The following is a 17,600-nucleotide window of genomic DNA, read 5'->3' as shown; positions in this document are numbered from 1 at the left end:
TACAGCCAGACGGTGTCAATCAAACAACTTTGAAAAAAAACCGTAATGGAACACGATCGAATAATTGTGATTTGTTTGTTGAACGTAATCGAATCTCAACTGAACGGTGGATTGATTGATTGAGTAATATTCGATTGTTCGGGTTCAATTGCGTTTGACAATCAAATTGTGTTCAAGTACGTTCAATTGATATAGCGTTCAATTTGTTTCAGTGACACCGTCTGGATACCGAGTAAGCCTATAAACATCTCTCTCTTAAATTCCTTTTCAAAAAAGTCCTTCCAGAAACTTTGTCAAACAAAAAAAAACTGCTTGCTTGCCTCCAGCTAATGTTATGGTATTTTTGCCTCCATCTCAAAAATGAAAGCCCTTCTTAATATTCATAAAAATATCATCTAGTATGATGTAAATCACCAAATCACTTATCAATTATTCTGGTCCATACAGCCTCTTTCTTTGACTGAACAACTGGGCAACTTAGGGTTTCTTGAGATAAAATGCTAGAGGTCAGACACTCAGAAGGTCTCATATAGTCACTCATTTTGTTGGGGTAAATTATCAATAAATAACATTCTTTTAAGAAAAATATGACCCACATACCTCAGAGTGTACATTGAAACATCTTTGGTTGAGATTCTTTATGATTGTCAAGCATTCAATGATAAGATTTTCCAGGATATATCAGCATCAAAAAAATTCTTCTCCTTTACAGATTCATCCGCCATTAAAAAGGTTGATTACTTCGTACGGGAGAGAAAAGGAAAATTCAAGATTCACATACGTGAAATGGTGCTATGAATCTACAGACTTGATTCGGTGTGTAAAAACTACCCGTAACCGTGGTCACATTTCTTAAAAAGAGAATGCTGAAAAAAACACTTCGGTCCGTGTGACCATGATAAAAAATTTTTCTTAACGCCCGCTAACTATCTTACCCGCAAACATCGCGCCCGAGAAACCAAAACATCCGACCTTACGAAAGTTGAGCTTCAAATGAGTTCATTTAAAAGACCTGCACCTTGTTTTACCTTTATTGCGACATGATTGATATGGGTTTGCCAGTCTAGCTTTTCGTCTATCATGACAGAAAGAGTTACATCGGATCGCCCAAAGTCCTCGCCCTCTGATCCTGTCTTTCTCTTTTCTGACTGTCTGAGTTTCTGAGACTTAGTTTCTCATTTCTGACTGAGTTTTCATACCTGTCAATCATTTGTCCATCAATTTCGACCAGTCTAATTTTCGCACCGAGTGGGATTCGAACCACCACCAAAGAAAGACCTTCACAGCAAAAATCACGCAATTCATAACATATTATACCGAACTGGCAAAAGACGGGGGTAATGTTATCATAATATGGATAAAAGTACCCCTTTTTTAAACCTGGCTGAAATTCGAGCCGTTACTAGCAACCCTGCGGGGCCCAAGGCGCCGAGTATGCGCCCGGCACAGTGACAAGCCGTTACTAGCAACCCTGACCCTACCTAACTGTTAGTTAATCAATTCCAAACAACAAAACCCCCGGAAAGGTGACTATCAGCGATCCGTGGATAAAAAAATAAAAAAATAAAATGAAGGTAACTTTGGGCAATCCGATATAACTCTCTCCTATCATGACACCCAAATACTTTCCGAAACTTAACCTTGTAACCTGATTTCCTGCTAACGATATAATTAAATTTTGTACATGTTTTTTCCCTGAAAAAAGAACAAAACAAGACTTTTTAATATTCAATGACAATCTATTGTTGATCAGCCAATGGTTTACAAGTTCTAATTCATTGTTGACTACATTCTCTAAGGTGGCTGTATCTTCATGACTTAGAAATAGGGACGTGATTTATTTGATGGTAATGGTAGATCATTTATGTAAATAAGAATTAGGGTAGGGCCCAGAAGACCCCTGGGGCACACCAAATTCCATATTTATCAAACTTGAATTTTCATTTCCAATGCTTACTAGTTGTTTCCAATTTGCTAAATAGCTTTTGAACCAATCGTTAAGCGGACCCCTTATCCCCACAGCATTGAGCTCTCCTATTAAACTTTCATGATTAAGGGTGTCAAGTGCTCTGGCAGGGTCAAGCAAAATTGTGCAGCAGGCCAGCATGGATTTCATCGGTTAATTTTAATACAGCATCAGATGTTGACTTACTTACCTGGAATCCAAATTGGTTCTTAAATAATTTTTTTTTGTCAATAAGAAAGCGTTTTAATCTGTGGTTTATGGCCTTTTCAAAGATTTTGTCAAAAACGGGTAGAACTGAAATAGGTCTATAGTTGGATATGTCATGCTTTTCACCATTAGGGAAGATACCTTGCTTAACAGATTTGTTAATGATGTAAGATAGAGGGGAAGCAATAAGGTATCCAAAGTACATACTTTGGTTTAGGTTTCTAATGTTGGAAAGTGGATCATTACCGAGCTTCGTCGTTTTCAGGAGATCAATGTGCTCACTTGTTTATCCGTGTTTAACCTTAAGTAAATCAATGTCGAAGTCACCCATCAAGACAAGTTGTTTTTTTTCTTTGCTAAGTTTGTTTAGTAGGTTCTTAAGTTTTTCATTGAAGATTTTGATTTATCTAAGCAGATTTCTTTGCACTTATGGCATATAAGAGACTCCATTTTTGGGATGGGCATTTAGAGGTCAAGTAATAGATTTGATACATTTGGTTTCCGAGTTTTCTTTTTCTCTAGCCATTCTCCAGTTTTTATGTCTGTGTCGTTGTTGAACCATTTTGGTTGACTCATCAAGTTAGGTACATGAGCCGTGAGCCAGCACTCAAACCAAGTGTCGTAAATCTTTTTGTTTGTTCTAATGATCTTGTCGTAGTCATTAGACACAGATAATGGTTCTGTCGGTGATCTTTCATTGTTACGCCCAAGAAGTAGACGATTTGGAGTTAGTAGATCTGACATCTCGAAATGTTTATGATTTCCAACAGCTAGTGGTAAATTGTTGATTGTGTTTGAGATGGTTGATGCAAGTGTTTCCCAATGCAATATGGATAGACGTTCTTTGTTGATAGATTTTTCAATTGACTTCTTGATTTCAGATATCTTTCTCTCAACCCGACCATGAACATTATGTCCTCCAACAGGACACGTGGCAAATTCAATGTTGAGCTTGGAATGTAGATGTTGTTGAATATCGACGAGGTTCAATTCCATGGTTTCACATGCTTTTATTAGTTGACTTCCCTCATCCACAAGTAGCTTTTTTGGATAGCCCACTTCACATGCCAATCTTGTAAATGCTTGAAGAAAAGCAAGAGTGTCATAATTATCCATGACCTTGATTTTGGTTGATGTCGTTGTTGCACAGCAAAATACTACCAGCTAAATCTTGACTGTGGTTCGTTTGTGATGCTGGGAGTATGATAAGAATGGACCAGCCAGATCAGTCATTGTGGTGTAGAAAGCAGGTGCAATTTTGAGATTATCCTCTGAGAGAGGACCCATGATGACATTGAACTTCCGCTTTAGCAGGTAGCGACATCGTGGGCAGGATGATCTGACCATCTTGACCAGTGATCGTCCTTCTAAGATATAACATTGCTGAAGAACGTAACGCCATGTTGTTTCCACTCCTGAGTGCATAGCGGTGGGGTGATTCCAATGAATGTCCATAATAATTGAATATGCCAATGGGGAATTCTTGTCGACAAGTGGGACGCAAAAGGTTGAAGCAGTGAGGTCCTTCATCGTGGATGTTGCCTTTCCAAGTGTAGAGATTTGATCGGTTGGCAGGATACGTCCAGTGAAGTAAAGAATTCCATCCTTTTCCTCTGAGATCTTCTTGAACTTTGATCGATCGTTGAAGTGCTTCACCTCTTGTGTTGCCTTCTTGAAGAAGTATTGTCTGGAGTTGCTGATATCCTCATCGGTCAAAGATGGTAATTGATTTAGAGGATTGATTTTAGAAGTTATGGTAAATTTCTTTCGAAGAGCATTGATGTATTTGATGACATATCCCATGATTCTGATGACCTTTTGAAATCTTTTGAAGTTGGGATCCAACAAGTAGCATGATAACTTGTACCTGTCTGATATAGCCTCAGGAAGTGTTAGTTTTGTGGAGGAAATGAAGCAATTGATAACTTCTTTTCGATCATCATCCCTTGATTCCTTTTTCATGAGTTGTTTCTCCTGAGCATTGAGTGAGATTTCCTGAACTGATTGGTCTGGAAATGTTGATGCGTCTTGATTCATCCATGGATATCCTTGGATCCAGTGAGAATTTTGATATATTTCTTTGATTGATTCACATCTTCTTGTGCCCAAGTCTGCGATCATGTTTTCGGACTTTAAGTATTTCCATTCATTGATATCTGTGAATCGGTGTATTTCTGAAACTCTGTTTCTTGTCCATTGCTTGAGATTCAGGTTGTCATTGCTAATCCAATATAATGTGATCTGTGAATCTGTGAATTTTATGGAAGACTTGTGCTTGTCTTTGAGGGCTTGTTTGATGGTATGTCCTGAATGAGCATTTATCATTGAAGCAAACAATTCAGCCCTTGGTTGGGTGTACTCTTGTGAAATCAGTTTTGAACGACCAAATATGAGTTGACACGAATGCAATCCATTTTTCCTTTGGAATCTGACATAAATAGCGATACAGACAAGATATTTGCTGGCATCACCAAATTCAAGTGTCTGGATGTCCAAGTTTGCTGCATCGTCTGGGATGATTGCACGTTTGAATCTGACTTTCTTGATTTCATCCATCATCTCGAAATGATTGATCCAGAGACTTCTGAGGTTATCTGGAAGGACGTCATCCCAATCCATCTTTCTTTTGACCAGATCGTGGAGGTCCAACTTCATGGTTGCTACAATTGGAGTGATAAGTCCGGTGATGTCATATAATTCTGCAACTTTGGCAACACATTGACGTCGAGTTAGATCCTTTGGGATTGTAGATTGCAGTGTTGGTTTTCGCCCTCGTGACTTCTTGGCAAAGTTGAGCTGTTGTACATCAAGTGAGATTTCGTCTTCATGAGGGAACCATCTAAGTCCAGCCACTGATACTGTTTCTCCATCATTTGATAGTGATTCTTGTGGTCTTTGTCCAGAGAAAGTGAACCCTTTTAGACTGAAACCACCATGACTGATGACAACTTCAAGATCGTCTGCCAGTTTGTGGGCCAAGTTGACTGTTGGTGCTCCTGATAGGCAATCGTCGACATACACATCATTTGAAACTATTTGATGGATTTGTGGATACTCGTCTTTGAACAGTCGTGCAGTTTCCCTCAATCCTCTTTCTGCTTGATTGCCACTTGATTTGATTCCATATATGAGGGTTTTGATCACTTTTTCTTCTGGTGGCTTTGTAGAGTCGAGCTGATCTTGCCAAAGGTAACGCTGAAGACCCCAGTGGCTTGGATGTAGTTTGATTGAATTGTACATTTTTTGAACATCTGTGTGGAAAACCACGGAGTGACACCTCCACCGCACGAAGATGTCAACAAGACGGTTCATGTTATTCCTTCCCTTGGCGAGAAGGTCATTGAGCGAAAATCCAGAGTTGGTGGTCATGGATGCATCGAATACCACCCGACATGGTGTTGATACTGATGATTCTTTCCAAACAGCGCGCCATGGGATGTAATTTTGTAGATTTGATTGCGCCAATGACTGTTGCATTTCCTTCGGGAGATTTTTGACATAGTCGACGTAGCCAAGTTTTTGGAGTTTGTGTTCGGAGTTAATGATGTCATCTTTGTCATCAGGGTTTTTGACGAGTCTGTGAAGCTGTTGATTATACACTTTGAGAGCAATGCCTCGATTTGGAGATAATCTGCTTGGACTGTCCATGAGTGGAAGAGTAGCAATTGACTGGTGGTTTTGTATGTCCACTGTGACGGAATCATCTATGAATTGTTGTTCAGTTTCTTCTTTGATGCTCATGATCTCGTTGGTGAGGTTTTTGCATTTGGCACATCCTCTGCAACTGACGCAACGAAAAGTTTGTTCACTCCCAGCACGTTCTGCTTCGTTGAAGGTGTTGATTGTTGATTGTTCATCATCAAAATGATTACTCTTACTGTTGAAGACGTCACCAATTTGTGATAGATAACCGAGTAAACGAATGTCTGGATTAACGTTATACCCATTGTGAAAAAGACGAAGTTGGTTTGATACAAAGTGTGTTGATAAGTGTGCTGCACCAATCCTGTTGAAGACCTCATGAGGTCCCCCGATGATGCCAAATGAACCATCTGTGTTGACGAACTGTGATCTGTATATGGTAAGTCCGGATGGTAGTTGAAAGACAGGTTCTGGAAAATAGCGATTGTACTTCATCCCAATCCGATTGATTTAGGAACGCTAGGAAGGAATTGAATATTGTTACCTTCCTTGATGTAGCAATCTTTGATGTCATCATAAACTTTTCCCTGTAGTGGATATTGTGGAAAGGTTTCAGTGATACGATCCATACATGGGCCAATCATCACGGCTTGTGATCCATGGCTGAGTGGAATTGATATTTTGTAGATACCACGTCTTGATACATTCTTTGAGCCACCAACACCATTCATTTCGACTTCGTATGATGAGTGTTTGACAGCGTTGGGTCCCAGGTGTCTGACTGCTTCGAAGCGACTGACAAAGTCACTGCAGCCAGTGTCGTAGAAGATCGTGTACGTTCGCTTGTTGATGCAGATTGACTGTAGCATAAAGATAGCATTGTTTGAGTCATCCACTTGTTGATGATGATTTGATTTGAATGTACTATGATAAATCCTGATGTCCTTTGAATAGGTTGGTAGTGGATGTTTTCGGATGCAAACGTCCTTGTAGTGTTCCAGGATGTCCTTGTTGACTTGTTCCAGCTTGTGTTCGTCGCAGACAAGGATATGCTTCTTGATCTTTTCATTAGCGTGTGACGGATGTTGACAAATAAATCTGTGTTGACATCTCCCTTCATTGTGTTTGCCTGTGCTTATCTTCGCTCCAGGGTAGAGGCATTGATGGCACAGGCTGTTGTCTTTGAGGAACTTCAGACGTTGGTCGGCTGTCATGTCTACGAACGTCTTACACGAAAAGTATTGGATCAGCTTGGTGTTCTTCGGGCCATTGGTCGGAACGTGATCATTGGCACCACAAATGACGCATGTTAACAATGATGGTTGTTGAGGTGGTGTTGGTTGTCTTGGTTGTTGACCAAAGTAGGATGATCCTCTTCCTTTCTGCCTTCCATCTTTATCCTTGTCTTTCCCTGGGGTGGTGCCAACATTTGAGTGAAGGATGGTAACTTGTTGTTGGATTTTGATCTCCTTCTCCAAAAAGTCGATCATGAGCTTCCATTTATATTTTCCCTCTCTCGGATTGTCACAGCTGTATGTAAGCCATCTCATCAGTCTGCTTTGGCCCAACTTGTTTGAGAGGTGTGTAAGTGCATCCCCATAGTATAATTCATTCTCGATGTGATGCGTTGAGGCTAGAAGCATCAAATCTCGCATGGTATTGACGATTTTGCTGAGCGATTCTGTGATCTTGGTTGAGTCTTTAACCTTCATATCAATGGATGTGAGGGTTGCGAGCTTTTGCGAAAGTAGTAGCTTTCGGTCTCCAAAGGCGTCCTTGAGTCGAAGCCAGATTTCATTGATGTCATTTACGTTCTTAACAAGTTCAAACGCATGTTTTCCAAGGTGATTGTTTTTCACAAAGTCTGGTTGTAAGGATGTTGGTACGTGATCAGAATAAAGTTTTTTGAAGTTGTCAATGAATGTGTAAATATCAATCTCAGCTTCGTAACCAATGAATTTGGGCAATTTGATATTTAGTTGAACCTTTTTGAAAGAGTCAAGTTTATCAAGTTCTCGAGATTTCATTTCATCGTTTATGGTCTTTTCATACTGTTGAGCAGATTTGTGAAGTGTATCGTAGTTTGTCTTGATTGGACCATAGACTGCTGCACTGGTGTTGAGTTCAATCAGTTCCTTTAGGTTTTCTGAGATAGTGCTAACTTCTGACATGCGTGATTGTAGTTGCTTTTTGCGTAATTTCAAGTCATCATTTGTAACAGTTGTGATGGTGACGGTAAAGACTTTGGTGAGATATTCTATTGCCCGTGTAGCTTCTTCAGCGATAAAGGTTGATTTTTGAGAATTGACAGATTGAGTCTCTTTGGTAGTGGTAAGATCAATATCTTGAATTTGTTTCTGAATAATTTGGACATAGGTAGCAACCTCATTAATTGTTGAAGAGTATGGCTTACCATATTTTTGTTCGTAGTTTTCCAGAGAGTCTTGATGGTCTTGGAGTAAGAAACGTAGCTCTCTATCTTTATCTCTGTACTTCTTGCGGAGCGCCTGGATGTCAGTGATGCAACGTTTCATGACATCAGTCGATTGTTTGATTAGAGGTGGAGCAAAGTCTTGAATGATGTCAAGGATTTCATCTTGATAGCCAATGAGCGAGAACAACAATGCTTTAACTTCTGGTTTACCGTCCATTTGGATGACTTGGTCGGACGACGGTTGAAGTTGGTCGGACGACAGTTGAAGTTGGTCGGACGACAGTTGAAGTTGGTCGGACGACAGTTGAAGTTGGTCGGACGACGGTTGAAGTTGGTCGGACGACAGTTGAAGTTGGTCGGACGACAGTTGAAGTTGGTCGGACGACAGTTGAAGTTGGTCGGACGACGGTTGAAGTTGGTCGGACGACGGTTGAAGTTGGTCGGACGACGGTTGAAGTTGGTCGGACGACAAGTGAGTTGAGTCGGACGACAATTGATTCGAGTCGGACGACAAGTGAGTTAAGCCGGACGACAAGTGAGTTGAGTCGGACGACAAGTGAGTTGAGTCGGACGACAAGTGAGTTAAGCCAGACGACAAGTGAGTTGAGTCGGACGACAAGTGAATTGAGTCGGACGACAAGTGAGTTGAGTCGAATGACAAGTGAGTTGAGTCGGACAACAAGTGAGTTGAGTCGGACGACAAGTGAGTTGAGTCGGATGACAAGTGAGTTGAGTCGGACGACAAGTGAGTTGAGTCGGACGACAAGTGAGTTGAGTCGGACGACAAGTGAGTTGTATCACTTACGGTTGAGTTGAGTTGAGTCTTATTCTCAGTATTTCCATAAGTCTTGAAGTTGAAACGATTTTTCGGTCTCAAGTTATAACTCATCTACCAAACAGCGGTTGGTCGGTGAATGTTGATTGAACAGTGCGTGATGTGGTGATGCATCAGTTTATGTTGATAACGGTTGATAGCGGCTCTGTTTGAATGTGGGGTCAGAGATGAGCAAACAGGAGTCAATGTAGGGAGGCGGAAGCCGTGTTTGCAACGGTTAACACTGTAAAGTGCATTGGATATGTTCAAACTGAAATAGAAAATTGAACAAAAACTAAGTCCTAATGTATATATGAAAATAAAGTAAAATTGAAGTTTGAATGACAAAGTTCTATGTGTAAGCTAAGTATAATTGAATGCTAGTAGAAAAATAAGTAATGAAAAATGTATCTTAAACCTAATAGCCACTGTAAGAAAGCAAAAGGCAAAGGAAGGGAAAGCAAAAAGAGAAAAACTCACCAGCTGGCCTGAATGTGAAAGCTGTGTAGGCAGCATGTACACAGGGTGTGTTGGACTAACACCAAGTGTATGAAAAGTGACTAAGTTTGTATTGATAAGAGACTAATTTGATGTTGACTCCTTGAATGTCTCTGTTGAAGTGAGGCAAGTGGCTGAAATGATCTCTATTTATGCATTCTGCAGAACAGATGCATAAATTACAGACCAAAAATTAATTTGACAAAAAATGAAATAAATTAGTGAAAATGCAAAGTAGATATTGAATTGACATAAATTAATGAATAAAATACTGACCAAACATATAAATTTCACAAAACTAAAGAAAAATACCAAAAGTGGTAGAAAAGTGTGTAAATTGCAGACCAAACTGAAAAATGTAAACAAACATGACAAAAACAAATGAAGACACAGAAAATGACACTGTGAAAAATGGTGGGAGTGTTGTTTGGGACTCTGAGATTTTGAGAATTTAAGGTTGCCTGCCTTAACAACTTGAGTTCAGTGATGGGTTTTTTCGATTTATTACATTTGTTACTGATTAGTTGTGTAGATGCCACGACTCCATTCACATTACCTTCCATTGTTGCCATATTAGCAGTAATAACATCGATTCTCTCATTTGTTTCATTGTATTTCTTCTCAAGTTGATCAGTTTTGGCAAACTACGTAATCTTCTACTATGGTGGAACAAATTCTTTTTTCAAATGAACCTTTAAAACCAAGCCAATATTGATCTAAAACTCTTGATGAATTGGCTGAAGGCAAACTACAAAACACCTCTGAATATAAGAAAGACTGAGCTTATGATCTTTCGTCCAGTCAGATAAAAAATCAAGTACGATTTTAAAATTAAAACCAATGGACATCGGCTTAGGCCAAGCAAAGTTGTGAGATATCTTGATGTGTATATTGACGAGCATCTGAACTGGAAACATCACGCTGATTTTGTATGTAACAAATCAAAAAGGGCCAATGGGGCTCTGAGTAAACTTCGACATCATGTCAACTAAAAAACCTTAACATCATTATACTTTTCTATCTTCCATTGTCATCTTTCATATGCATCCCAAATTTGGGGCAAACGTCAAACTACTCATGCTAAACGAGTTCTTGTTTTCCAGAAGCAAGGTCTTAGAATAATGTCCTTCTCTGATTTTCGTGCACATTCGTTTCCCCTTCTTTTGGATTTTAAACTTCTTTCCTTTTTGACTTTGTCAAATACTTAATTATTATTTTCTGTTTAAACACAAGCTATCTCTTCTTCTTCTGCAAAGTCTTGAATATAGGCGTCTAAATGATACTGACCCTCATAATGTAATTCGTTGTAAGTCTGGTCGTTTAAAATATTCCTCAGTGTCAAAGCTCGTTTGATTGTGAATGGTAAGTTATCGAAACTGTTTGAATACAACAGCGGTGTGAAACAGGGTTGCAAGCTTGCCCCAACCCTGTTTGGTATATATGCAGCAGTTTTTCTCCTTGTTTCTTTCAAAGATGTCAAACACCGACGTTCAATCATGATAAGATTTCGCACTGATGGAAAATTCTTTAACTTGAGGCGTTTGAAGGCCAAAATCAAAGTAATGTACGAATTTATTCGTGAGGCACAATATGCAGATGACATCGCAGTGCTAAGCGACTCGGCCGAAGGTCTACAAGAACTACTCGATGCTTACAATGCTGCATCCAAACGGTTTTGATTATTAAGATCAATGCATGCAAAACTGAAGTTGTATGTATGGGTCCAGAAGCAATCTTCTACGTCGATGAAGTCCCGTTACAAAATGTCGATCTTTTCAAGCACCTTGGCAGCTTTGTCACCAAAGATTGTAAACTTTGAGTCGAACTCACATCCAGTGCTTTTGGTAGACTTAGACACAGAGTCTTTGATATCCACGATTTGACAATCTCCAACTAAAATCGCAGTGTACAAGCAATGTTTACTACCAATTCTTCTGTACGGGAGTGAGACTTGGACTCTTTACTCTCATGAAATTCGATAACTCCGTACCTTCCAACAACGTCACCTCCGTCCCATAATGAAAATCAAATGGGATGATTGTGTAAGTACCGAACAGGTATTGATCAGGGCTCATGTTGAAGATATTTACAAATATAAATGAGTGGTTTTTGGTGTTTGTGTTTATGTGATTGCTGTTTTGTTTTTCTGCTTGGCTTTTTAAACGTTATGTCTATCGGTTTGTTGGTTCTTTTTCGCATAAAATTCTCATTTCCTGACAGAATGTTTGATTGGTTTGATTTATATATTTAGAAAAATTCAAAAAATGGAAAAAAACGTATAATTATAAACATATTAGTCCCTTTTTATGTTTCATCTTTATTTTATTTAGTATTTTCAACTCTTTCTCTCCTTGAGGTCGGATCTCTGATCTTCACCACATATACATTTGTCTGATTTATATATTTAGAAAAATTCAAAAAATGGAAAAAAACGTATAATTATAAACATATTAGTCCCTTTTTATGTTTCATCTTTATTTTATTTAGTATTTTCAACTCTTTCTCTCCTTGAGGTCGGATCTCTGATCTTCACCACATACACATTTGTCACAAAGGTTTTTCTTTGGCTTCTGGAATTTATGATTAAATTCCTCTTGAAAAACTCTTTTATAAAACGGATAAGCTTCAGGTGTATAGTTTTTGTCAGCACACCATTCCACATACAACCTGTGCATCTCAGTGATGTTTAGTGTGTCTGGTAAATATTCAACTTTGCTACCTTTGCAAACGTAATGTGAATCAACAACTTTAAACATTTGGATATGTTCGGCAACTTGCTCCTGTCTCTCCTTACATGTTGAATGATTTTTTGTGTTTTCCTCTGAGGTCAGGATCCATTGCACTAGACTCTCCTTTCATCGATGGATAACGTGTTTAAAAAAATTGTTGGCATACTGGTACTTTTTCTCTAGATTTTGGATGCTCCAAAACATATGACCTCACAAATTCCTTGTTCCGTCATTTAGTTTTATATTATTTTCTTTTCCTTGTTCTCTGCATTGCAGAAATTTGGACATGGGCGACAATAAAACATCTCTGTATGTCTACACTGCCAGTTTTTCAAAAGTCTTGAAAGATTTCTAAGGGTTCCTCTTCTGAGAATGCATCAGTGCACCTTTTTCGACACTTGTCCCCACATTGAGGCTTCATGACCTTTGAAGGTTTCTTAACCATTTTCCCCTTCACTTCAAGCTCATAGCCTTCACCACTATTCAGCTTTCTCTTTTTGATATTGCATTTCCACTTGTCAGGGATTATTTTTTTTATTTGGTGGTGTAGATTCTGTGCCAGAGGACTCAGACAAATCAGCTAATCGCATTTTGATGATAGAGTTTGTGCTCCATAAAATAGCTGCACCAGGAACACTTTTATCAACATCGAATCTTCCCAATTCTTGGCATCTTTTAAGACTTTGGTAATAAAAAATCTGGCATCATTTTCCTCTTAATCTACTCCATGTACAGTTTTATCTGTTGTTTTATGATATTTCGCCTTATCATTTTCTTTGTGAAAAACCGATGTCTCGAACAATGACTTTTCACCATCAATGTCCCATGCTACAAGTAGCTTTTCTCCAACCATTTCAAGAACTTATCCAAATACCCCCGCATTACGCCAATTCACACCAAAGTGATTGAACGACCATCTATCTTTCTGATCTGAAGTTCCTGTGCAATTAAATCTCCATGCTTCTGTCGAGACTCTGGAGTTAATCTTTATTCTCTTGCTCATTTGTCTTCTAAACAAAACAACTTTTATTTAGTAATCTCATTTTAGCTTTAGATTCCCTTTTATAGTCTTTCCACACTCCCAATCTGTACAATCAGAACAAAACAAAATTAAACCTACCAAGGCACGCCTTGCCATGCCTTGCAATGCCTTAAAATGTCCATTATATTATAAAAATGGAAAATCATGCTTCAGTAAATAAAGCCATCTTTTGATATTATTGTCCGTTATTAAAAAGTAAACACAAATCACCAAAGTCAAATCATGTTAAACCTGCTGAAAATTGCTTAAAAGAGAAGAAAGCTATCAAATTTTAAAAAGCCTTATGTCCTGAACACTACATTTTGTAAGTACAAAATGCAATAAAGTGTTGACTTAAAAAGCCATATGTCCATATTTTATTATGATTGGACATCAGGCTATCTTTCATTACATAAACCACTTAAAACTGGACATAAGCTAAATTTTTCTTTAAAATGAAACTCAGGCATGTCCTTCAGAATCTAAAAATGAAAAAAAATAAATTTGAAAAAATTGGACATAAGGCACTCTTATTTTACAGCGACGATATGCCAGCGCCATAATGAGATCTGAGGACACGCTAGCTATGACGTTAAATGAAGTCAGTAAGGATGTAACCATCGAACCACAGATTGTCATCAATAAAAACTCTATGGAATAAGTTTGAAGTGGAAAATGATGACGAGGAAATTTCATATGCTCAATTCCGGCGCTATGTTCCAGAAAATATTATTAAGCCGAGGCCAGAGGACTGGGGCACATGCTTATTCATAACCTGCATGAACCCTGAGTTTAAACTATCATGTATAAAAAAACTTTACCCAATATTAATTTAACAATCGAAGATCTTTCAGGGGACAGTCGAGATAGTCAAAACAAATTGGAAAAGTTGTATGCCAAAATTGAAGCATGTAAAAAAAGAGTTGAAATACTTGGAGTGGGCAAAAGAAAAGACATCTGGGACAAAGCTTACAACTTACCACGCCAACAAAAATTCTTTGTTCGGCGAAACCGCTTGTTTTCTTGGAAAAGTTTCAGACTTCCAAGCAATTTTTGAAAAGTTTGTTACGAATGGGGCATTTTTTGTCACCCCCAGCGGCTCTAAAGATCCTGTTTTATACTGATGATTACTTGACCTTACAGTGTTTTATCGCTTTTTTCTCCTCATATATAGTTGTAACTATAACTTAATCAATGTACTTCTAACCTCCAAGCAGCTCTTCGTGCTCCACTCATTCCACGCATGCGCTCTAAAGGGAATGGTTCTGCAAGAAGACCTGCAAAGGTTCTCGGGTTTTCTCTGATGGCCGACACTCTGAAATTTCAGAGTACTTTTCACGATTCAATCGTGGCATTTGGGCTAAACAAAACCGATTCTACTGCGACCGTGGCTTTCTTGCTCCGAACCAAATCCAAGATGGCGCCTGAAATTTACGTCTTGGCTCTTGGTCAATGTTTTGAATTTTTTATGGATTTTGAGACTTATAAAGGAAAGTTCAATGTTTCAAATGTTGTTCATTTATTTTAGTGTAGCTCTGAAATACACCCACAGAAGTGGCTGCTTATACTTATTGACCTAAAAGCTTTGAAAGACTGTTTTGAAAGTTGTATTTTGTACAAACTGATTTTGCTTGGATGTTAATTCTTATTTTTGTCCAAGATGAAGGCTCAAACACCAACCAAATTATTACAGGTATGTTCTCTTATGTAATGATTACTTCTCTCTCGCTATCTGCTTGATTATTAGGAGGAATGAAGCATTTTATCAGAACAATTATAACTTAACGTGTGCGAAATGTCTGTCAGGCATTCAACCGACAAAAAATTTGATTCAAACACTAAGAGGTTGACTAGTTTAGGCTCTCTTTGTATTGTTGGATATTTGGATACTCTTTTTGGATAAAATATTGGTGAAATTATATGTTTGTTGAGCTTTTTTAAGCAGTTTCGATGATCAGTTTTTTGGGTTGATACTTTTTGCAATCAGACTTCAAAAAACTTTCATGAGAACTTTTTAATAGATTTGGAAGATAAACAAATACCAACTCTAAGTTCTGGAAACTATTTTTTGGCTTGAAAAGGTCTCAAAACTCCAAATTAAATGATATTATTTATGATTTTGTAGCCATGATATGTTCAGGTGCTCAAAGGGCATTCCAGCAGGAAAAAAGTTAGTATTTTTGACAGGTGAAGATTCAGATTATTCCATGTACAATTGCCTGCGGTTTGTGTAATTTACGATGCGCGATCCAACGATTCACGATGCGCGATGCACGTATTATGTTAATTATTCTAATTAGGCATTAACAGGTTTTAGTAATCACATATTTTAATTCGTTCTTTTGTAACCCTGGAAAATCAATGAAAAGTATGCGTGTAAATATTTTAACCTCAACAATCAAATCAAATCAAAACATAAACTTTTTTGGAATTGAATATTTTGTAACCTTTTTGCTTTCTTTCTTAAAAAAAAACGTTTCTCCAATTAAACCAACCAAATGCATTGGATTGAGACAGGGTTATAAACAAAAATGTTGTGGTAAAGTAGGGAAGACGTTTTTTAATGAAGAGCGCGTGTATAAACTCACCTTTTTTGAGAAAGATCAAATGAATTGACTTGGTCATTAGACAGAGTAAAAAATCAAATAAATAAAAACACCAGTTGCCATTCTGTTGGTGAAAGGCTTTTATAAGAACATGCCAAAAGTAATGTAGCCAATGATTCCTTATTTACCTTATTCGCTGTTCTTAAAAAAATAATAAACGTACAAAAATGAGTTTGTGATTTAATAATTTTTTCGCGCTAAAACTTTTCTATGACGTCAAGGCTTTTTCTTTCATTTTAAAAACGAGTGAGGCATGCGGCGAACATTTTCTTTCTCTCGCTATCAACTTTTGGTTTTTCTACAAAGAAGATATAAGTTATTTTAATCATTCTAATTATGATAAATTATTTCCCTTTCTTTTTTTAATTTTTTTTTCGTGATTGTTGTATGATGTTTGTAGCTAGCATTCTTTAAAAAATCAAAAAATCTGTATTTTTCCACCTAAACTAGAGCTCTAATCCACTATTCCTCAACATTTCCGGATGGACGAGGACACTACAGCCGACGCCTCCATAGACGATCACCCTAGTCAAAATTTTGACGAGCTGCGATGCTCCCAGACGAAATGTTACGGTTTGGAAGAAAATATCCTTGTTTGTATGGTATGCAACCGCTTCGTGCATTTTAGATGTTCCCAGCTCCCACCGTACCAAATTCAGGCCTTCCTGAACACCAAGACAAAAAGAAACGGAAGATGGAACTTCTGCTGTATCAACTGCGTGGAGGTACCCCAAGACCTTTATGCACTGTGTGATGTAGTAGAAGACCAAGTAACTGAACTCAAGAACGACATCTCGGAACGAGACCGAATCATCGAAGTTTTCGATGGTAACGAGAAGAAATTAATCAAGTCTGTCCAATCACTGAAGTCGCGTAATGCGAAACTCAAAGATAAGTCAATCGAGAGATGTTCCGTAGACGAGATGAATCAAAAGATCCAAAAAGAGATCACTGAGCTTGGTGCAACCATGAAAGCGTCGATTATTGACGAGATCAAAGCGACACTCTTGAGCGTTGAAAACCAAATGACTGTGGTAAAGCAGTCTTATGCTAAAGCAGTTAAAGACCCTTTATTAGACGACTCTAACACTCCATCAAGGAGGTTATTAGAGAAGCTCTACGAGAGAAGAGATGAAGAAGAAGAAACAATAAACAAAAACGTGTCTCCAATGTCATTGTCCATGGAGTACCTGAACAAGATACCAACATGGACAAGAGCTGGGTGGACGATCTCATCAAAGAAACACATTCAAATGTAACAGTTAAGCGTGTTACTCGATTGGGTAAGACCTCAACCGACAGGAAACGTCCAATTTTGATCTGTCTATCAAGCGAAGACGAGAAATTCAATCTTCTCGGAAATTTACCTGCTCTTAAAGGAAATGAAAAGTTTTCTGGAGTGAGCATCACTGAAGACCTTACGCCTGATTTGCGTAAGAAAGTGCACCAATTGTCTATCGAAGCTAAAGAATTGAATGCAACAAAATCTCCAACATCAGGAATATATCGCGTCCGTGGTAATTCAAAAAACGGGTTCAGTATCAAGATGGTGCCACTCAAGAAAAAATCATCGATGAAGAAATCACCAACAGAGAAGAATGTCTCCTTCTCCGAAAACCTAACAGAGACAAACATCATCAAAGAATAGGGGCAAAAACCGCTCCAAAACATATAATAAAAGAT

The 17,600-nt window shown here is 38.2% G+C and overlaps 1 protein-coding gene across 1 annotated transcript; it reads right to left on the bottom strand.

Annotated features, from left to right (window-relative positions):
- Positions 1-3,337: 3,337 nt before the first annotated feature.
- LOC136811372 (uncharacterized) lies at positions 3,338-6,310 on the bottom strand. The gene has a single exon (XM_067067972.1). The coding sequence runs from the start codon at positions 6,308-6,310 to the stop codon at positions 3,338-3,340; it is 2,973 nt and encodes a 990-aa protein (XP_066924073.1).
- Positions 6,311-17,600: the final 11,290 nt, after the last annotated feature.

The sequence above is a fragment of the Clytia hemisphaerica genome, unplaced genomic scaffold (genome assembly GCF_902728285.1).
Source record: "Clytia hemisphaerica strain Z4C2 unplaced genomic scaffold, Clytia hemisphaerica genome assembly, whole genome shotgun sequence".
Lineage (NCBI taxonomy): Eukaryota > Metazoa > Cnidaria > Hydrozoa > Leptothecata > Clytiidae > Clytia > Clytia hemisphaerica.
The sequence above is the reverse complement of the archived record's forward strand: the minus strand, read 5'-3'. Positions and strand labels throughout refer to the sequence as shown.

Bases quoted from the DNA above. Each gene is read 5' to 3' on its own strand.
- LOC136811372 (XM_067067972.1), bottom strand. From the start codon at position 6,310: ATGAAGTACAATCGCTATTTTCCAGAACCTGTCTTTCAACTACCATCC.